Source organism: Sciurus carolinensis, chromosome 1 (assembly GCF_902686445.1).
Source record: "Sciurus carolinensis chromosome 1, mSciCar1.2, whole genome shotgun sequence".
NCBI lineage: Eukaryota > Metazoa > Chordata > Mammalia > Rodentia > Sciuridae > Sciurus > Sciurus carolinensis.
In genome coordinates this window covers 183,844,271-183,866,259 of record NC_062213.1, presented here as the reverse complement: position 1 = coordinate 183,866,259, position 21,989 = coordinate 183,844,271, and the positions used below count along the sequence as shown (strand labels likewise).

Below are 21,989 nucleotides of genomic sequence, written 5' to 3'. Positions count from 1 at the left end.
AAACACATGCACTTATAAGTACATTCATTGATTTTGACAAAGGAGCCAAGGGAAAAGAAAAATCTTTTCAACACGAGATGCTGGGAAAATTGGATATCAAAATGCAAAAGGATGAAGTTGGACCGACCCCTAACTCAAATCACAAACACAGGCCCCCCCCAAAAAAAAAACTCAAAATGGATCACATACCTAAATTAAAGTATAAGAAATATTTATTTTTGTGATATTGCATTAGGCAAAGATTTCTTAAATTTTATATCAAAAGTACAATCGAGAAGAAAAAATTAGATGAACTGTACCTGATTAAATTCAGTGCATTTCAAACAACAACATGAAAATACAAGTTCCTAATTAGAAGAAACTCCCCCCCAGTCACACATTACTATTGCATTTTTAGCATCCAGAACTGTGAGATAATAATTTTTTTGTGTGGCACTGGCAATTGAACCCACGGCCTCATGGATACTAGGAAAGAACTCTACCACTGAGCAAGGACTCCCAATGTGCTGCTTAAAAAAAGAAGGGAAGAGGTCATCAAAATTAAGTGTCCTGGGCTGGGGATATAGCTCAGTTGGTAGAGTACTTGCCTTGCAAGCACAAGGCCCTGGGTTCAATCCCCAGCACCGCCACAAAAAAAAAAAAAAAAAAAAAATTAAGTGTCCTAAGGTCTTTTCATTGTTCAGAGGGAAGGTAGAAAAAAATCAGCTTCAGACTGCTAAGTCAACTATGCACATTAAAATTATAAAGGTGACTATGAAGAATAAAATAGAATATATAACTGCCAAACCAGCGTGGGATTTGGCAGAAGAAGAAGAAAGAAAACAGTCAATCCAAAAGAAGAAAGCAAAGGAGTAGAAAGGCATCACCCAAATGGCAGGATAAATGGAAGGCATAATAGAAAATGATAGAAATAAATCCAAGTGTATCAGCAATCACAATAAATATAAATGTACTAAACTCTGAAACAATTACCAATGGATACAAAATCAAATCTAGCCACAGACTATTTACAAAAGACATACCTGAAACATTAGGAGACCAAAAAAAAAAAAAAAAAAGTCTTTTAAATCAAAGATGAAAAAAGATGTTCTGGGCAAATACTGAACAGAAAAAAAATAGACTTAAGAGAAAAAGCATTATTAGAGGTAATAGGGTGGCATCTCTGGTGCTTTAAACCTCCTTCCTCTTCCATAAAGCAGAGATTCTAAGCCATTCCTCCAGGAGAAATATGTCAAGTATATGTGATGTTAGATAATGTAAAGTGGGAGGAGGAGAAAAGAAGAGGAGCAGAAGGAGGAGGAAAGGGAATAGGAAATGTTGCGGGGGGGTGGCTAAATTAAAATTTTAGAACATTTGGGAAAAGAGCTGAAAGAAGTGAGGAAGTGATCCAGGGCAGTGTCTGGGAAGGAGACACCCAGGCAGAGAGAGCTGCATATGCAAAGGCCCTAAGGCTGCAGCGCAGAGAGATGTTGGAGGAGCAGCCAGGAGCCTAGTGCGCTGGCGTGGAAGAGGGAGCAGTGTTCAGAGAGGAACCTGGAAGCTGCACTGGACAAATCATGCAGGGCCTTATAAAGTCACAGTAAAGTCCTTTGGTGGTTACTCTGAGCAAGGTGAGGGCTTTGAGCAGATTAGTGAGTGAATGTAGTAACGTGTTTAAATGACCACCCTGGCTACATTGACAGGGAAGGAAGTGAAGCCAGGGCAGGTTACAGGAGGCCCAACTAGAAGGCATTGCAAGAGCCCAGACAAAAGGACATGGTCACTTGCAGTGGAGGTGGTAAAGGGTGGCTGGATCCTGGATACATTTTTGCATTTTGACAATGGGACCCAAAAACTTTGCTGAGGGATTAGGTAGGGGCTGTGAGAAAGAAAGAGAAAACAGACTGACTTCATGGACTGAGGGTACTGCACAGCTATAGAGTACATGCTTAGCAGGTATGGGGGCCTGGGTTCCATTCCAGCACCAAAAAAAAAAAAAGTAAGGAAAACATTGGCTTTGAACTTTCAGACTGGAGTTCCTGAAAGAACAAAGTTGATGCTATCTGAAAAGAGAAGATGGCAGGTGGAGCACCAGTCTGCGGAGGAGGAAAAGGGGGTGTCAGCAGTTTACCTTTGGGCATCTCAAGTTTGAGATCTCTACTGGACAGCCAAGTGAGATTTCAGTACCCGGCTTGATTACGTGCCTGGTGTTCCTGGGAAGACTGGGGCTGGGCTTGTGCATTCAAAGGCGTACTCAGGCTCTCAGTAACATTCAGAGCCGTGAGCCTAGATGAGATCACCCAAGGAGTGGGTGTAGAAGCAGTCCAGGAGCCCTGGCAAACTCCAGTGTTGAGATCCTGGGGAGTCACAGAGGCATCCAGGACACAGATGGGAATAAGCAGCCAGGGGGAGAATCTAGAGGGTCTGGTGTCCCCGAAGTCAAGGAGAAAACTATTTCAGAAAGGAGAGTTAGCAACTGTGTAGGACGTTGCTGATGGGTCAAGTAACACCAGGACTGAGCATTAACTAGTGGGTTTAGCAACACAGGCTGGTCTGATGTGAAAAGATAGCTGGGCCAATAAGATTCCCTGATTCAGGAAATGTAACAAAGGAATACCGAGAGACTGCTGTGGGGAACAATAGGAGCCCATGTGGACGGTCTTCTGCATCACTTTTTGCATTGCTTTTTTCCCCCAGCAAACAGTAAAAATAGCTAACCTTTATTGAGCGCTGGCCATGTGCCAAGAACACTATTATGATGCCTATTTTTAAATAGGGAAAGTGGGGCTCAAACAAAGTCAAGTTACTTGCCCCAGGTCACTCAGCTGGTAAGTAGCTGAGCTGGAATTCAAGTCCATCTCCAGCATTTAATGACTGAACTGCAGCTGTCTCTGTTTAATTAAAGAGAAAGCCTCCACTTAGGGGTGAAACTCACATGTACAAAATACCAATTTTGAGATCGGTACCTTGTGTTTGAATACAGTTTTTCACTGAACTCTCACAAATCCCCTGAGAGATAACTATCACTACTGTTGTCATTTTAAAGATGAGAAAAGGAGGCTTTGAGAGTTAAGGTATCTTGCTAGGGGTCCCAAGGGATGGAAGTGGTAGGGGCAGAACACAGGCCCAGATCGCCTGGGAGGCTGCAGCTTGGCCCAGGCCCCATCTATACAAATCAATCCCACTTTTTGCACAGGGGTGGGCTGGAAGCAGTCAGGCCTCGAGAGAGCCGGGGAACCTCAGAGAAGTAGTGTTGTCCTTCCTTACAAGCTCCTAACTTTGAGGATGCTTGGCAGGTTCCATGGATGCAACTGAGACCCTCGGTCTGAGTAGTTCCAGGAGTCTCAAGGCAGGTTTACCAATTTTACCAAAACCAGGCCTGAGCTCTCCCCATGGCCAGGCCTCTGATTTTAAGGCCTAGGATGAATATGCAACTGAACACCCCTTGCCTCCCTTCCCTCCAGGTGCACTGGGCCTCTCCCTACCTGTCCAGTGGTGAGGGAACGGCTGTAGCCAGGGATGGAGCTCCGGGGGTGGATCCGGGGTGGGACACAGCAGCTGGAAAAGGTCAGAATGTCAAAGTCAGAATGGGCGTCTGCTAGGGGAAATGACAGCAGTGGGGCTTCTGACCAGGTTCTGCTCCTCAGAAATCTCCAGAGATCCCCCAGGAGACTCTGCGTAAAGAGACTCCCCGCAAAAGGCACTCCGACAGAAACTATAACCAAAGCCTTCCCCTTTATATGGGACAGAGCAAGATACCCCAGTTGAACCCTTTGTAGGGCTACCCAACTGGAACCCACTCTACACACACCTGCAGGAACCCAGCATCAGCTTCCTGACACCTACTGCCAGCCCTCCCCGTCCTTACTTGATCCGGGCCTGGTCCACGCTGGAGGAGCGTCGGGTGGCGAAGCGCCGGGCAACTGCTTTGGGAGACGTCTTGGGGCTGCCATCGGAGTCGCCGCTCTCCTCATCCCCCATGGCTTTGATGTAGCTGCCGCTCCGCATCCTGCGACAGGGGATCTCCCCATCCTTGCCACCCGTGGGGTAACCCCCCCAGTCATCTTGCGGCACCTGCAGGGACAAGGGCCTCTGTCTCTCAGACATGTCCCTTGTCAATCTAGAGGCCAGGATCCTCTACCCCCACTGCCAATGGGAGGGTCTCCCTGGCTGGAGCAGACCACACTCAGGAGCATTCAGAGGAGGAGTAAGAGGGGAGGTCTCAGGCTGGCCCCTCCCTTGCGGGAGATGCCACTTCAACCTCCAGGGACCTCCTGCCACTTAACTAAAGGCCACTTAGAGAGTCTGGGGTGTGACATGCCAGGCGCCAACAGGCTGAAGATCAGAAGCCTAAGTGACCTTCGTCAATCCCGCTCTCAGCAGTGAAGCATCCACTGACCTCAGGCACCTTCTACCCGCTCCTCCTCCATCCTCTTAACCAGCTCACATGCTGCATTCTCCAACTCTGCTCTACCCCGTGAGCAGCTAAAGAGGATGTTATGCAGAAGACACATCAGATTTGTGTTCAGAGGGAGCCCTCGACAGCCCAGAAGGAGGCTGCATGGTGGAGGACCAGGAGCAGGGCAGGGGCTCAAGTGCGGGTGGGAGACCAATTAGGAGGCTGAGGCTGTTATCCAGGCAAGAGATGATGAGGCCTAAATTAAGACAATGACAATGAGGGGGAAGAGGAGATGGAGATGAGAGGTGTTAAGGAGCATCAGTGAGCCTGATTAGCCGTGGGGGGAGAGGAGGCAGGGAGGAGTTGAGAATGACTGCCAGGCTGATGGCTGAGGACCTGGGGGGTGGTGCTGTTGCTCACTGAGCCACAGAACCCCAGAGAAATAGGTTTGGGGAGAGGTGATAGGTTTGGGGTTGAGCACCTTCAGTGTGGCATAGAACTGTTAAGCATTGGTTAGATGCTTGGTTCTGGGGTTCAGCAGGGGGACTGGGGCTAGAGGCAGACATGCAGGGATCATGGGGGGCAGCTGGATCCATAGGAGTAAAGCAGACAGCCCAGGGGAGATAGGAAGAGAGCTAAGAGAGATCCACTGACATTTAAAAGGGGGCTGTGAAGAAAGGAAGAGGAGCCTGTGAAGTCACCTGAGAAGGAGTGGGCAGGAGGGTAGGAGGGAAGTCAGGAGAATGCCATGTCATAGCAACAGGAGACATCTCCAGAATAAAAGAAGTCGATTATGTCAAATGCCACAGTGCGTTCAGAGGTTAGTAACTCAGGTTTAGGAGCTGAAAGATCCATACACAAATTCTGGCCCCACTGCTTGCTAGCTAGGTGAACTTGAGCAAACCAATCAATCGCCAAGCCTCAGCCTGGTTTTCTCATCTGCAAACTGGTAATGGAATTATGCCCACATCAAAGGGTTGTTGGGAAAGTTAAAGAAGCCAATACCGAGTTTCCTGGACACAGAGAGTGCTCAATAAATGTTAACTATTATCATAGGTATGAAAGGTACCCTCTGGAGACAGCTCTCAGAAACCAGGACACTTCAGCAGTCAGGGGTGTGAGGTGCAGAAGGAAAGGGAAGTGAAGAGAGAAGTCTGTATTCTACAAACCTGGGTAGAAAGGGAAGCGAGAAGTGGAGGGGCAATGAAATTGAGGAAAGATGTTTTTAGGGTGAAAGTGACTTTGAACATGTTTTTAAGATGAAAGAAAGAGGCAGTAAAGATTTTCTTTTAAAACAGGACAGCTGAGGGATGAGGAGGTCCAGGGAAGATGGGCTTGAGTCCTTGTGAAGGCATCGGCCTAAGCTAGGTGGTCCTGGCGTTTCCTCTGAGAGAGTCTGTGATGGTCACCTACATTGCAAAGAATGTCATGTAAGTGAGGCAAAGGGAGAAAACTAGGGTAAGCAACGAGGATTTAAAACACTCTTCGTAAAGAAGAGATTAAACAGGGAAAAGATGAAGGCTCCGAGAGGGGACAAGGTTCAGGAGGGTCTAGGGTTCCAGGGAGGGATAAGGACAGGGATCAGCATGAGAACTGGGGACCAGGATGGGATGGGATCCCATGAAGGAGCCCTCAGGGAAGAGCAGGGCTCAGCAAGGAGTCAGAGTGCCACTGGAAAATGGGAATACAGAAAGGAGACAAGGGTCCATAAAGGAACAAGGCTCAGAGTGGAAGAGAGGATTCAGAAAAGGTTTGAGGGAGGGCTGGTGTCCAGTGAGAGAAGCAGGGCTTGAACAAAGGGCCCGGGAGGCTGAAGAAGACCCTAGCCAAAGAAGCCAGCCTCGCCTGCTGGTGTGCCAGGGGAGCGCCAGGCTGTCTAAGAGGTCCCTGCAGCCCCTTGGTTCTCACCTAAATGAGCTCAGATTTCCTACTCCATGACATCCTGGAACCCCAGACCCTGAGGACCATTCCCTTTCCCCACGCTGTACAGGGAGGAGCAGCAGGTAAGCCAGCAGACGGGGCAGCCAGGGCAGGCTCTGCCACACTGCAGGGCTCCCTCTCCATAGCCGCTGCAGAGTTCCTTCTCTGCAGGACACTGTGAGGTGCATGTTAAAAAGGAAGCCCCCAGGGAGGTCAGGGCAGCCCTGGAGAAGCAGCGGGGAGCAGCAAAATGGTGGCAGGCCTCCAGGGATGGCAAGGGCTCGGTTATGGGGAGGAACAGTGGCTGTTCCCTCCCTGCATCCTTCAAATTTCAGCTTAGAGCACCTTCCTACCCAGGAGGGGGCAATCCAAGGCCAACCCACAAGCCCTGAATCCCAGAAGTCCCTTTCTGCTTCCACAATAGCCCTATTTTCTCCTCTGGGCTTTCATGAGTTCCCCCAGGAGAACCCTGATGTGTGAACAACTTACCAGCAAGGCCAAAAACACCCAAAAGACACATGCAGACTCACTTCTCCACACCTCTGAACAGACTGTGTAGTCTCTTCCTGGAACACTTTTAATCTGTACTCAACTAACTCCAACTCCTCCATTGACACTCAGGGGACATTCCTCCTGCAAATTGTTTCAAGTCACCCCTGGCCACCATCGCCAGGTGGGTGAGGGGCCTCCGGTGTCCCCATGGTGCTGAGGGCCCTCTTCTGTCACAGCCTATCACACTCTATTCCATCTGCTTCCTTGTCTACTTCTCCTAAACTGTGAGCTCTCACAAGCAGCATCTGTGTCTTCATCTCTGTACCCATCTGAGCACACAGGAAATGCTCATTGAGTGAATGAATGTGGATTAATCATCTATGAGGAATGTGGGTCTGGGAGATAACCCTAAGTCTGCTGGACATCCAGAACCTGTATTGCTGTTCCTTCTAAAAGTATGGAAGAGCTCAAGAAGACAGACTGGGCTAGTAGAGGGTGGGATGAAGGGTCCATTAGAAGGGGTCAGAACTCAGGCTCACCAGCAGAGGCCTCAGGGGTGGTAAGACAGGATGGGGAGAACATACCAATTATTACCAGAACCATCCACTCCCAAGACCCCCCTGAATTATATCAGGGCTCAAACTTTGATGTGTCCCCAGTCTAGGAAAACTCACAAGACAGTGACCCAGGGCTCCTCCACAGTCTCCCAGGCTTTCCCACCACAGGTACCCCAGAATAACAAACCTCAGCGGAAACATATTCTGGAAACTGGCCTTCGTATTCAAACAACATCTGGACCACTCTGATTTGAGCTGTGAAGTTCGGGAGAAGGCCTTGGGGCAGAACTGTTTTCCAACTGCCAACCTCCAAGCCCAAGGGCAGCTAGGGCCAAAGAGCGTCACACTATTCACTGCCTTTCCTCAACCTCACTCTGCCTCCGACTCATAAGAGAGGTCAGCACAGCTTGTCCAAAACAGTAGGTCAGTCTTCCTGGCACTGATGTGCATGATCAGAAGAAGGGCCCCTCCACTGCACCAATGGGGAAACTGTAGTCCCAACAGGGGCTCAGGGTGACACCATGAGGCAAGTGGGGCCTCCCTGAGTTCGTGCCCTCTGTCAGAGGGTCAGCTGGCTCTCATCCAACCCTTTCCCTGTTTCCTGGCTGTCAAGACTGGTGAGGGCTGAGGACCCTGTTCCCCACCCCCACAAAGCCTCACCTGCAGATAGTGATAAGTCCTGGCTTTGGCCTTGGCCTCCGGACCCAGAAGCCCCTTGCCTGGCCCGGCCCCTGGGTATCCATCCCGGCCCTGGCTGACCATCATGGTATGCCAGGCACTTCGCTTGACTGATTGTCCATCCAGTGACATGGACATGCCAGTGCAGGCAAGGCAGCGGCCTTCTGACCCGCCTGAGCGCCCCTTGAAGCTCAAGTCCCGGTAGGACCCATCTGGAGCCTCCAGGCAGAAGGGACCACCAGGCTCCCCAGGGGGCCGCCCACCCGCCAGGAAGCCACTATCACTGTCCAAGTTGTCATCGGAGCTCCACCAGCCCGCGGCCTTGGTCTGGTGCCGCCCGTCCCCCTTGCGGTCCTTGCTCTTGCTCCTCTTGCCATGCCGGGATTGATGGTGGTGGTGATGGTGGTGGTGATGGTGGTGGTGGGAGGTGTGGGGGCCTCCAGAGCCTGGACCAGGGTAGCTGTCTCCCCCAGAACCACCTCTTCCCTCGGCCTTAGGCCCATTATAGTCCCGCTTCCCAGGTGCCTCCAGAGAGTGGGACTTGGCAAAGAGCTTCTGCACAGAGTGAACCAGGTGCCGGATTCGGCTGGGACTCTCGCTGCGAGCCTCTGGGGTGGTGCCAGACCCTGGCCCTGGCCCAGGCCCAGCCCCTGCTGGACCTCGCTGGTAGGGTAGCGTGTGGAAGCCATCTTGCTGAACGGGCAACTGCTTTTCGAACTGATCCAGGAGTGTGGGAGGCAGGCGGGGGGCACCCTTGCCCTGAGGGTGGCCCACACAGTCTTCACAGGTGTCGAAAGGGCCCTGGCCGGGGTACATCCTGGGGAAGGTGCTGCTCCCCCCCCCTGCCCCGGCCCCCCCTGGCCCTCCCTCAGGGCCTACCGATGGCCCCTCACTCAGGCTCAGGGGACCTTCCGGAGAAAGGTGTCCCAGGCCAGCTCTTGGGGCACAGAAGCGGGGCTCGGTGGAGAAGGCCTCCCTGGAGCCCAGCAGGTATGGGGCCCTGGCAGCTGGGCCCACGTCCATATGCTGCTGGTCAGCAAAGCGGGCTGGGCGGGGATGGCTGCCTCGGTCGCCATGGTAACCCCTCATGGCCTCAGCAAAGGCTCTTCATAGTGTTGGGGGCCAGGCCCCAGGAACCTCCTGGGAAAACAGGGAGAAAAGGGTTTCAGACAGAACAAGCTACTTCACCTAAAACCATCTTTCATTAGGCATTCCTGTATTCCTTTAGGTATCAATTTATTGTGATTAATTGTATTACTTTTCCACAAATGGGCTGAAAAGTCCTTAAAACAGTCATAATAGACAAAGATACAAGGACACAAAATAATCCCACCATTCATCAAATGTGGCAAATTTGATAAATACTTATTCACAAGAGGAAACGCTCTCAGCCAAATGGGTTTTTAAATATCTTTAGGTTAGCAAAAACAAAAGGAAACCCAAATATTCAAAGAAATATAGCAGACATACCAAATATTCAAAGAAACCAGTCATTCAGTGAACTAACTTTTAACAAGCTGGGTTTAGGCAAACTGACCCAGAGCCATACCTCTATCCCAACCCTACTCCACGCCCCACTACTATAAGGTGCCAGGCCTTAGGGTCACAGCACCCAGCCATGTGACCCAAGAGAACGCTGGACCCAAATCTACATATCCAGCATCGTTTCACAGAAAAATCCCTCCCCTTCCTTCCACACCCAGTTCCTTCCATCTGGCTGCAGGCTCATTCCCCAACCCCCATCACTGAGACAGGAAGGAAAACCTGAGATGACTCTTCCTGTTTCCTCCACTGGGGCTGTGAGCTTAAGCAGGAGCTGGGGCTGCACCCACCCTCTATGAGCATGCAAGGCCTCTTAGGGAAATATTCTGGGCTCCAAATATTCTCTAATGAAATTTCCCCTTTTGCCACTTACCCCCTCCCACTGCTTCTTTCTACTGGGGGGTGGGGATCAAGGAGGGAGGAAAAGCCATATAGAAGGAATGCTGGCTATACAAGGCAGCATCTGAATCCTGAACTGGGATTAGAACCCACAAGTTCCTCCTCCCAGGAACAGTGGGCTGGCGAGGCAGAGAAGTGATGGAGAAGAAGGTCTGGAACCAGTGTCCCTGGCCCCCATCCCAGGCTGCCAAGGCTACAGGACAGAGAGGTCAACTCTCAGCAAGAGCTGCCTCCAATCAGAACTCCAGGAGCTGCCAGGACAGGAGCTACGGCAGGAGGGGGTGACAGCAGGAAGGACAGGGACGAAGGAGCTGGCAGACGGAGCCCTCCCTCGTCCCAGACCAGCTCCTGGGCCATCTGCTGACTAGGAGTGGATGACAGTCCAGAAGACTCCAGACAGCAGCACCTCTGAGACTCAATCTCCCTCCTCCCACCACCACCTTCCCACACCCACTGTTTCAGGCTTCTTCCAAACCCTGCTCACAATTCATCTCCTACTATTTCCTAAGCACTTTCTGTGTACCAGGTACTGTGCATACCTAACACCCTAACCCCACTGGAATCCTGTAATGCAAATATTATCCACACTTACCATGAGAAACTGGAGCTCAAAATAGTGAGGTTACAACACACTAAAGTTATTCGGATTTGAGAACCTGAATCTAATCCCCATCCCCCAGAATTTCCTACCACTCACCATCCGGGGTATCCCATCCTTGATGTCAGGATCCCCACCACCAGGCAGAATCCTAACTTCAGAAGGCTCAGGACCACTGGCTCCTAACAGAAAAGAAAGAAATGGTCAGCAAAAGGGGAAAGAGATTCTTCTGGAGTCCTCTGGTCTCTGGTCCTGACAGTTTCCCTTCCCAACCTCCCAAACCAGGACTGATTGGATCCCCCATGATGCAGAGCCTTCAGACCCCCAGGGAAATGAAGTTGGCTTCATTATGCAAATGTATGCAAATGAGCTCACAGGTTGGACTACCTCCAACTGCAGGTGTCTTTGTGATCTGTCCATGGTGCTGAGCCCCAGCATTTTCATTGCCCTTAAATATGGCTGCATTCCACAAACATTTGTTGACCAGCTACCATGAGCAAGACTCTGGATGAGAAGTGTATAGAGGTGATTTAAATGTGGTCCCTGTCCTCAAGGGGTCTATCGTCGAACAGGAACAACCTTTCACATGACAGTTATTTCAGGTCCCTATAATTTTGCAGGAGCTGCTCCTTTCTCCTAGAATCTCCTTTCACCTGCCCCCAAACCCACTCGACCCCAGCTAATGCTTACATTAAGCCCCACCTTCCCTTGAAAACTTTCCGTACTCTCATTCTGGGTTATGCCTCTCTACTGGGCTTTTATAACACGTAGCCCCATGAAATCACGGTCACACTGTGAAATAGTTGCCATTTCTATCTCCTCCCCTATAGTATAGTCTTCTGCAGGATAGGAATCAAGTCCTATTCATCTTGGATCTCTAGCATCTAAGCTAGGGCTTTGCTCAGAGAAAAGAGTATGTTTATCTTTAATAAACACACGCTAAGGGCATGAGTAAATTGGTTGTGCTGGAGAGAGGTGCCAAAATATTAGGCTAGTTCAGATGAGGGCAAGACCAATTCAGTAGAGAGAAATCAAGGAAGACTTCTCAGAGAAGAGGGTACTGAATTCGAGTACAAGATGACTGTGCATTCCACAAAGGTGGAGGGGAGATAACTCCCAATGGAGGGAAGGCCAGCACAAGTCAGAACACTGGTGCAAATAAGGAAGTCTGAGGGGTGGGCTGAAAGTTCCAGTAGACAGATAGGATTTGGTGAATACTGGGAAGGAGAGAGAGGGAGTCAGAAAGGAAGACGACTCTGAAGTTTGCAGCAGCCGTGACTGGAAGACTAATGATGCCATTATTAGACACAGGGATGTCAGGAAAAAGAGCTAGCTTTGCAAGCATGATTAATAGTAGTGGAAGAGACACAGTCAGACATCAGGAAGAACTTCCTGACCCTGAGGGATGTGAGACACTGAAGAAGATTGTGGAGTCTCCTGGGAATCTTCCATAGAGCAGAGTGTGAGATATGCCTAGCTCCAAGCCCACCCTGGGACCTGAACTGGAGCAGCTAGTGGTTATTTTGCCTAGAGAGAGACTGGAGTGACCTCACAGACATCCACTGCCTGGCTCTATGACAATTCTTCTCTTCCACTGCCATTTTCTGGGGGTAAGGAAACTTCAGGCCAAGAGAGCTTCCTCTCAAGCTCTTGGAAAAGCACTCGCAAACATCCCCCCACCTTTGGATAGAAGCTGGTCCTTTGTTCACGGCACACTCCATGAACCCATGGCAGGACCCATGTCTGAGACTCAGCACAGAAGACCACTTTGGAGAACCACACACAATCCCATTTGCTTTGTCTGTGGTTCTATCGAGCAGAACCTCACAGTGAACTTCCCAATGGTGGGTGTTGCCAGGTGCCTGCTCTTTCCAGCTTCACACAGGTGAGCTGCAGTCAAGATCTTAACAAACTTCAGTCTCTTTAACATTGACCCATGTTCTCCTGCCTGTATTCTCAGAAGAGATAAGTCCTTATAGTTGCTCCTCTCCAGTCCCTTCTGGCTCCCTGAGCCATGTCCTACAGGGCAGCACTGTCTAGTGGAAAGAGCATAGTCCCAAGATCAGAACGTGCACAACCCAGACAAGTGACCCAACTTTTCTAAGTCTAGAGATCCCTGCTCACTTCAAGTCATAGCAAATGACACAATGCGTACAAAACCACTTTATAAACTCTAAAAGATCATGCAATGGAATCTTTACATGTAAAGCCTTTATTTTGGACTTCCAAATTCCTCAGTGTCCAAATAGTAAACAGTATTTTTTAAAAATCCAAGTTACAAATAACAGCTGTACCCCATTTGTGTACAATGAATCCAAAATAAATAAATTTAAAAAAAAGAAAGAAAAAATCCAAGTTACTGGGGGAGAGAGGATATCTAACTTATGGATTTCCTAAAGAAAAGATTTCATTAGCAATGATTTCCTCCTATATATTATGCTTCACAGCCATTTTCCTTCACCCTCTGTCCCCACCCCCTACTTCCATGGGAAGAAAAAACAAGTGAGGAGGGGACTCATGATACAACCCGTCACCCAGTCCTATGGATTCTGCTTCCTAAAAATAAACGTACCCACTTATTTCCATTACCACCAGTCACTGTTGGCTGACTAGCTAAAACTCATTCCTAACCTTCTCCCTTTCCCAGTCTCCCATGTAACTGCAGGCCACATGATTCAGTTTTGGCTAATGATATACATACATAAACATATGATGAGCCAGGCACTGTGGCACACACCTGTAATCGCAGCAATTCAGGTGATGGAGACAGGAGGATCTCAAGTTCAAGGCCAGCCTGGACAACCCAGTGAGGCCCTGTCTCAAGAAAAAAAAAAAAAAAAAAAAAAAAAAGCTAGGAATGTCACTCAGCGGTAGTGTATCACAGAATTCAATTCCCAATACTTTAAAACGAAACACAAAAACAAGGTGAGGGTTTCTGGGAAATTTTTTGCTTTTGTCACAAAAAAGATGGAGCTTGTGAGTGTGGTGAATGCCATCTTTCCTCCCCTTCTTTTTGGCTGGAATAAAATCACGATGGCCAAAATGAGGGTAGCGATCTCGCCATCACAAGAGAAAGCCCTAGGCAACTGCAAGGATGTTAGTCCTGGCACTATGAAGCCACGAAGCAACACAAGCAGTTGCCTTTCTCCAGGCCTGCTGTGATAAGGAATAAACTCTATTTTAAACCACCGTTGGCCAGATTTTCTGCATGTGCAGCAGAAAGCACTACAAACGAATCCAACTACACCTCCGAACACCACCTTCTGCCTGTACATCTGTAAAAGTCTCCCAACTGGTCTCCATGCTTCAGTTCTTACCCTACTCCAACCCAAATGATCATTCTGAAAATGCTAATCTGATCATGTTACTTCTGTGCTTTAAATTCTTCACTGGCTGACTGATGATGCTGAGGATAAAGCACCTTCACCTGTCCCACCAGGCCTGCCCGGCGTGTCCCTTCCTGCTTTCCGACACCACATGTCCCCCTTGCTCTCTTTTCAGTTCCATGATCCTTCACATCATGGGGCCTATGTCCCCCTGTCCCCAATGCTTTTCCCGCCCACCTCTGCCTTGCTGACTCCTGCACTCCCTTCAGATCTCAGCCCAGTGGTTGCTTCCTCGGGGAAGCTTTCTCTGGCCTCCCTGAGTAGGTCAGATCCCCCTGCTGTTTGCTCTCAAGGCACCACGGACCTGGTTCTTACATCGTTACCATTTTAAACTTGTGTGATTCCGAGATCACCTGTCTCTCCCACTAGAATGTTAGTTCCACACAGGAATCTTGTCCGTCTTAGTCACTGCTTTCTCCCCAACCCCTAGCACAATGCCTGGCACATGGCAGGTGTTTGTTGAGAGAATCTGAGGCTAAGAAGAACAAGATCCTTTAATTTGTGATATTTTATCTGATTCCCAAAACCATTTCAAGGGATTATCCCCCAACTCTTCCCACTTACAGAAAAAGAAACTGAGACTTTGAGAAGCTCATTAACCTTCCTAAGGTCACACTGAAAGCTGGTGGCAAAGCCAAAAGCCAAACCCAGGGCTGCCTAATTCCCACAGCCTTAACTCTTCCACTGTCTGTGCTGTTAGCCCAGAGAAGTCACTTACTAAATGCCATTCTGAAGTACATACAGCAACGAATGCAAATTTGGGTGTTTTTGTTTTTGTTTAGCAAACAAACAAATAAAAAGACCTCACATATACTACAGATTCCAGAGCTAACCAGTGTATGAGTTAACCTTTTCCCCTGTGGGGCGAGCATGAGTTTATGCCCGGAGCCAAGGTCAGATAAGCACAGAATAAAAGAAGCTGCCTGAAGCCCTGTGACAACTCTGGGTGCTGCCATTATTTTCCTCATTTTACTGCACTGTTATCTCCATTATCCCAGGACACAAGGATCTGCCCAGATGATGAACCCCTGGGCCGGGAAAGCAGCCACTTCGGCAAGTCGCCTGTGGCTGGCTGGGAAGTGGGAAGTGAAGGAGTCTGGGAGGGTGCCTTGTGTGACAAATTCTTCTCTGATAGAGCTTGAATCTATCTGGGAATGGAAGAAGTGGCACAGATGCCGTCACCAAGAAATTACCCAATTTAGCACCAACTACACAATCCAGCAATTAGTTTCTTAAACCGGAACTTGCTGGGGGCTGCCAGGCTGGCGGGGTTGTTGTTACAAATCTCACTGGGAAACCAGCTGTGTAATTCGCCAGGGAGGTTGTCACTGCCCCAAGCAATTACCTTCCAGAAAAAGAATGGAAAATGGGGGGAGGAAAAGAGATACAGAGGAAGGAGTCAGAGTGTTTTCTCTCTCTCCCCCAGGGCTCTGCCCAGCCAAATCAGTTTTCTTTTCTTTTCTAGAGACCTAGGTGACTCACGAACTCACTGGATCAAAGTGGTTATTGGTGTAGACTCTGTCATCAGACTATCTGGGTTCAAATCCCTTTCCACTCACTCACTAGCTGTGTGTACTTGGGCAGGTGATTCACCTCTCTTAAACTATTTCCTCACCTGCAAAATGGGGATTACATGAGAGCCATCGTAAAGGCACTAATGATGTGAGGGATAATCAAGGAAAGTATATAATTCCCTTTGCACTGTACCGAGCACATGGTAAATACCCAACAAAGGTAGCTATCATTATTTGTAGTTTTTTAGTACTTCCTCCATTGGCTTACAGTATGACCTTAAGTAGGTCGCTTAATCTCTTTGAGACACCATCTAAGGTCAAAGGTACTCTGCTGTGGAAAAGATAAGTTGTTCTTAAGATTGTCCATATCTAGGGACCCAGAGATCCAGGTGAGTTTGACAAAATGTCTCAGAGGTTGACAAAAAGTGACACCTTGGGTAAAGATGAAGATTTTTGATTACTGAATATTAGCTGACTCACCCCTTCCTCAGGAAGCCTCTGGGAGAGTGACAAGCTTGACATGATGGTTCAGATAGCAGCAAAAGGGTAGAGCTGCTCTCTCACTGGGGGTCTTCCCTACCCAATCCCCTCACAGGGACCCCATGAGGTCATCCCCACACCAGTTTCAGTATCACAGTAGAACTTATAGCAATTGAGGCCTAGAACTCATTTTGATGCTAGAAGCCTGGGCTCTTCCATGCCTGTGGGTGAGCCATGTGTGCCTAGGAACCCCAAAGCTTCAAGCTTTGCCTATCTACCTTTCCTTGAGCTGACCTAATCCATATGGCCAGGATTCTTTCCCAGTTTCCCTGTACAGCCCTCTCCCATCCCCTGACTGGACTGCAGCTTGGGTAACAGGGGCCATGTGTCCACCTTGAATAAGCCAGTCACTGGGCGCCTAACATAGAGCCTCTGACCTCACTATCCTGGCTATTCATCTTTGCCAGGCCTCTTCCTGCACCTGTGTCTGCCTGAGACCCTTGGTCAGGGTGACACTGGCTTTACTCAGATGCCTGTGGTAGTGTATCTCCGTAGCTGCTGGTCTGGTGCTCTCGTCCATGGCTTCCCTCAATCCCTCTATCCATCTCGTGGCTAAAGATCCCAGCCCTTAGGAATCCAAGGAAAACCCTCTTTCTCCTCTCCTCCCTACCCCAGAAAGTGGAGGAGGAGGAAGGAGGGACAGAATGGAAGGAGAGAGGTTTGCAGGCTTATTCACTCACCTTCACTTCTTTATTGCATCAACTCTTCCTGGGGGCATAGGGCAAGAATTTTATAGAAAATGGGTTTACTGTTCCAAAACACTCAAGACAGTTAGGCAGATCTGAGTCTAAATGCATCTCCTGACCCATTGGAAAGTGCTCAGCCTGTGAATAACCCACACTACCTATAATCTCTTTGAAAATCCCACCTCAGGGGGCTTTGCACTTGATGTTCTCTCTGCTGGAACACTCTGTCCCAGATACTCCCATGACTTCCTCTGTCTCATTTTTTGGGGCTCAGCTCTGAGAGGCCTTCTCTGACCACTCGCTCTAACTAAAGTTAAGCCTCATCCCCCATGTTGCTCTATATCACCCTGTTCCATTATCTTCAGGGAACTTATTGCTCCTTGAAATTATTTTCTTCCTTCATCACACATTTAGAGTGTGCCTTCCCATGATAGAACATAGTTTCAGAAGAGCAGGGATTGTATCTGTCTCATGCACTGCAGTGCTCTGAGCATCCAGAACAACACCTGGCACCAACGGGTGCTCAAAAAGTATCTACTGCATGAATAAATGTCTTCCTTTGCTGCCTTCACCCACTTCCTGGTGCCCACAGAAAGGATCTCCACACCTTTCCTTCAAAGGATTTGGAACAGGGTATGGGGTTGTAGTTTGGGGGCAGCACTTGCCTAGCATGTGTGATGCACTGGGTTTGATCCTCAGCACCACATAAAAACTAGAGGTATTTCATTAAAAAAAAAAAAAGGCTTTGGAACAATCTGCAAGATTTTGTATTAGAAATCCTACCTCTAAACCCAGCCCTGCTCATCCTGTTTGCCTAGGTCTCCCCTAGATGTGCCCTTTTCCATAGGGAAGATAGTAGAGGAGGAGTAAGAAGGAAAACAGATGACTGTCCCAATGGTACAGGGCTGTAAGGAGGGCTCCTCAGGGATGAGCTGTGCGTAGGAGCAAGACTCAGGGTCCACCCCGCAAGTAGGTCTCTTCACTCTAACTTGCAGGGCCCCAGAGCTCCTTCTCCAGTCAAACCATGTAGCCAAGAGACTCCAAAAGCAAAGTTTGAACTTCCTCCTCCTTCTCCAGGGCTGCCAAAGGCCCACTGAGACATAATTCATCCTGATCAGCTTCACCCATCATAGCCAACACTTCCAGTCTGTCCTCAGCCATCTCCTCCATCTCTGTCAGCTAACTGATTCTCTGCTATGTTGCCCTGTCATGTCATTTTCCCCCTCCTGGAGGTCTCCGGGAGCCTCTGTTGGCTGAGAAGGAAGATTCCCAGGACCAGAACTCCTAAGAGATCCTGGCCAGGGACAACTGGTGAGAGGGACTATGAGTTCCAGGCCTGGTACCAAACTGTAAGGGTTCATAACCCAGGTCCACCAGTTACTAAACATGTGACCCCAAGGAAGTCCCTTCATCTCTCTCAGGGTCAGTTTCCCCATTTCCAAGTGGGAGCAAGAATAGTCCCTTTCTCACTATGATGAAATAAGAATGAAGATAATATGGGTGAAATGTCCCACACTGTGCTGAGGGGCAGTTATTTTTTTTTCAAATATTTTTTAGTTGTAGATGGACACAATACCTCTATTTTATTTATTTATTTTTATGTGGTGCTGAGAATCAAACCCAGTGCCTCACACGTGCCAGGCAAGTGCTCTACCACTAAGCCACAACCCCAGCCCAAGGGGCAACTATTGATAAAGAAAAAGCATTTAAATGTATGGGAATTAGACACAGGGTTTTGCTTTTTGTGGGGTTTTTGTTTATTTGTTGTTGTTTTTTTTGTTTTTACACTGGGGCTTGAACCCAGCAATACTTTACCACTGAACTACATCACCAGTCCTTTTTATTTTTATAAGACAGGGTGTCACTAAGTTGCCCAGCCTGGCCTCAAACTTGCCATGCTCATGCCTCAGGCTCCCAACTTGCTGTGATTACAGGAATGAGCCACCACACCCAGCGTAGACACAGGGCTTCTAGGAGGATGTCTCAGACAGCCCTAGGCAGAGGTTGTGGCCAAAGGACAGGTTTGGATCACAAATGGACACTCTGAAAACTCATTTGCTTCATGCACTGAGGAACTTGTTTGCCTGGGATCTTTTTGAAGACCTCCCACATCTTCAGCATGCAGGACACAGCAGAACAGCCCAGATGGCCAAAGATGGTATCACCTGGGAGAGTTAGAAGCCCTTGATTCACAGACCCCAACAAACTCCAGCAGCTTGGGATGGCAGTTTATTTTCCAAATCTAGGGATCTGGAAGGGACTTAGGGACTCACAGCTTGGGTACTAGAGAGACAATCAGTCACCTCCGATCATCTACTGCAGCCTACATGCAAGACCGTGAACAACTCGTTTCCTCTCTCTGAGCTTCCATTTTCTCGTCCATAAAATATGGATAATGAAAGCCTGCTTCCTTAGGTTGCGGCAATGAGTAAGTCAGCTGGAACATTTGTCCCCATATATTAGCTTCTCCTGACTTTAGTGCCCTGGCACCTTCTTTCATTTGTATGTGATTTAGGCTGGTGCTGCCCTGGCCTCTAGGGTACTGCCAGATCTGATCCTGCAGGGCCACCTGAAAACAGGTAGGAGCCCAAGTCCACGACAAGAGTCCGTTGGTTGTGGGCCAGGGCTACAACCTTTCCTATCCATAGCCTAGGTATCTAGTCCCCCTGGGAAGTCCTGAGCTTGGAACTGCCTCCAGGGTTAGCACACTGTCCTATAAGCCTTGTGTGTGAGCTGGATCAGAGACTTCCAGCACTGAGGTCTGCGCCCTCCTTTTGAGCCTCTCCCACAGGGAAATCAAGCACAAGGTTGTGCCCCGAGGGCCCCTGGAAGGCCAGGTCCTTTTGTTGGTTGACTACAGGGTTCACCTCTTGGCTCGACCTGAACCTCTGCCTGTCCCTGCCTCAGGTTCAAGGATGTCTAAGCCCAAGTTCCCCTCTCTGAATTTCCAGGCTTAGGAGGACAGAAGAGTGGAGAGCTGGCAACATTGTGGAAGGGTATGTGAGGAGAGGAAGCAGCACAGACTGTAATATCTACATAGAAGACCTGTCCTCTCAACTTCACCCTCTTCTAAGAAGCCTTCCCTAAGAGTACTTTTCCCATCAACCCCAGGACATAGAAGGTCCTACCTCCTCTTGTGTCCCATACCTCCATTCAGCACAGAAGAGTAAATGTGTTGTCAGACAGTGAACCCCTCAAAGGCCAGGATTCATGTGAGCTGTCTCTGTTTGGACAAACGAAACATCCAGTAGGTGCTCAACATGTTCAGGCTCAGCAACTGAGCCATCAAGTAGTAGTACCCCCAGCTGATACATGGAGAAAGGGAGAGAAACAGGAGAAGGCAGAAGAAAAATGACTCCCTGTAGCTGGGTCAGAATTTCACAGCAGAGAAAGTTGGTCCCAGTTGCTGAAGAGCTGGGAGTTTCCTGCCCAGGGAGGCACGCGAGCAGAGGTTGGATTCAAGCACTGAACAGACACCATCTGGTGCCTTTCAACTCTGCAGTCTAAGGTTCAGCTCCCCGAATGCCTGCAAACTCACAGGCACTGTGTTAAGTGCTTTGGATGTATCTCCTTTTGTAGGCCTCACAACTGTCCTATACAGTAGGGACCATCACTAGTCCCATTTCACACATGAGGAAATTGAGGCTTAGAATGTAAAGAAAATTGCCCAAGGTCACATAGGTGGTGGGAGAGGGATTCAATATGGATCTGAATCCAGACCTGACACTTTGAACCACCAGGACACCAAGCCCAGGCTAAACAAACATGGCTAATTTAGCCACATCTCCCTGACCAAAATGGTCTGACGAGGCCAGCAGTCAGATCTCCATGGGTCTGACTCAGCACTCGGCCTCAGGAAAGCTCCCCCCTGCCATCCCTCCCTCACACGTGGCCATACATGTTCTCATGACTGCTCATTCACAATTGAGTATGTGTTCTTCTGTAGGTAAATTACACAGTCATGCAGTCATCCATATATATCTTACACAGAATTTGTCCTCTCCTACAGCCATGGTCAAATAATGTACAAAGATAATACACAAACTTATTCCTATAATGGTCTGTACACATATGTTTTCATCCACAAGACACTGATGTTTGTGTGCATAGAAGCTGCACAATGCAAACCTCACATCTCACGCGTCCACATGCTCACCCTGTACGAAAGCTAGACATGTTCATTTCACAGCTCTTAAGCACCCAGATCTGCTCAATGTCATACACCAAATCCTCCCCCAACAAGAACTTTATCCATTGTTCCCAGATCCAATACTAGGCCCAGGTGAGCAATGCTGCTTCCTCCCTCTGGGGTTGGCCAGGCAGCCCAGAGAGAAGGAGAAGACTCGGCCTGCCTGTGATGGATGGAATTAATCTACTGAGCTGGAGAAACTAAATAATTAAATCCCTAATCACCCCCCAAGCCAGTCCAGGCCAATATAGCTGAGGGAGGGAGGGGGCTCTGAGGCCCAGACCAATATCTAGAGAAAGGGAGGGGCTTGGGAAGAGAGGCACAGACAGAACCCTTGAGGAGGGGTCTCTGGGAGAAACTCGGTCATGCAGGCAGTCAGACATGTCTCTCCAGTGCCACAGGCTCTTCCTTTCCATGTGGAAACGGAGCAGCTTGAAAGAGAGCCCACTACCATCCACCAAAACAAGGTGAGAAGGGGGGCACGGTTCTCCTCCAGCCCTCCCCAAGCCCTTCCTTGCCACTCTGTGAGATGGAAGATACATCCTGGGAGGGTGAGGGGCTAGCAGAGAGGATATCATTCAAAGTGCCCGGGACTGAGGCAGTCAAGAGCATCTCCCCAAAGCAGGGGTCACACGAGCTGGATCAGCCAACCGTGGCCCACCCTTGCCCCACTAAGAACAGGTTCCTCCCTAAGCCTGGCACAGACGGCAGGGGGGACCCCTCTACACAGGTGCACCTGCCTCCCTTAAAAAGTGGGCCCAGAACGTGTCTAAGAGGCTGAGGATGGGGCAGAGGCCTGGGCATGGGGGCTCAGGGAATCAGCCTGGGAACAGGCCCCAGTCCGATTGGCTGAAAAGTGGGTCATTTTCCTTTTGAAAAATAGTGAGAAAATGGAGAAGTAGGTCGGGCTCTCATCCCCTCAGCCCCAGGCACCATCCCCAACTTGCAGGATGGGGAGAGAGGGAGAAACCAGCATGTGCCAAAGCCCCATGTCCCCCAGGAACCCAGCCAGGGCCCCCCAGTGAAGAAGGCCAAGGTTGTCATTACTCAGGACACCGAAGGACATGCACAATCCGAGGTCAGGGCTGCAATACCAGTCCCACCCTGTCC

The 21,989-nt window shown here is 49.2% G+C and overlaps 1 protein-coding gene across 4 annotated transcripts in view; it reads right to left on the bottom strand.

Annotated features, from left to right (window-relative positions):
- The window catches only part of Dlgap3 (DLG associated protein 3), a 96,319-nt gene that overhangs the window by 28,632 nt on the left and 45,698 nt on the right, over nt 1–21,989 (bottom strand). For 2 of the 4 annotated variants that reach the window (XM_047562979.1, XM_047562978.1), the window contains exons 2-5: nt 10,664–10,746; nt 8,008–9,165; nt 3,848–4,053; nt 3,465–3,537 (exon numbers count right to left, since the gene is read on the bottom strand). In XM_047562979.1, coding sequence (XP_047418935.1) covers nt 3,465–3,537; nt 3,848–4,053; nt 8,008–9,114 — 1,386 coding nt within the window. In that variant the 5' untranslated portion in view covers nt 9,115–9,165; nt 10,664–10,746. Of the gene's footprint in view, nt 1–3,464; nt 3,538–3,847; nt 4,054–8,007; nt 9,166–10,663; nt 10,747–13,301; nt 13,321–21,989 lie in introns of those variants that run through there. The other 2 variants (XM_047562980.1, XM_047562981.1) reach the window with 2 other exon arrangements.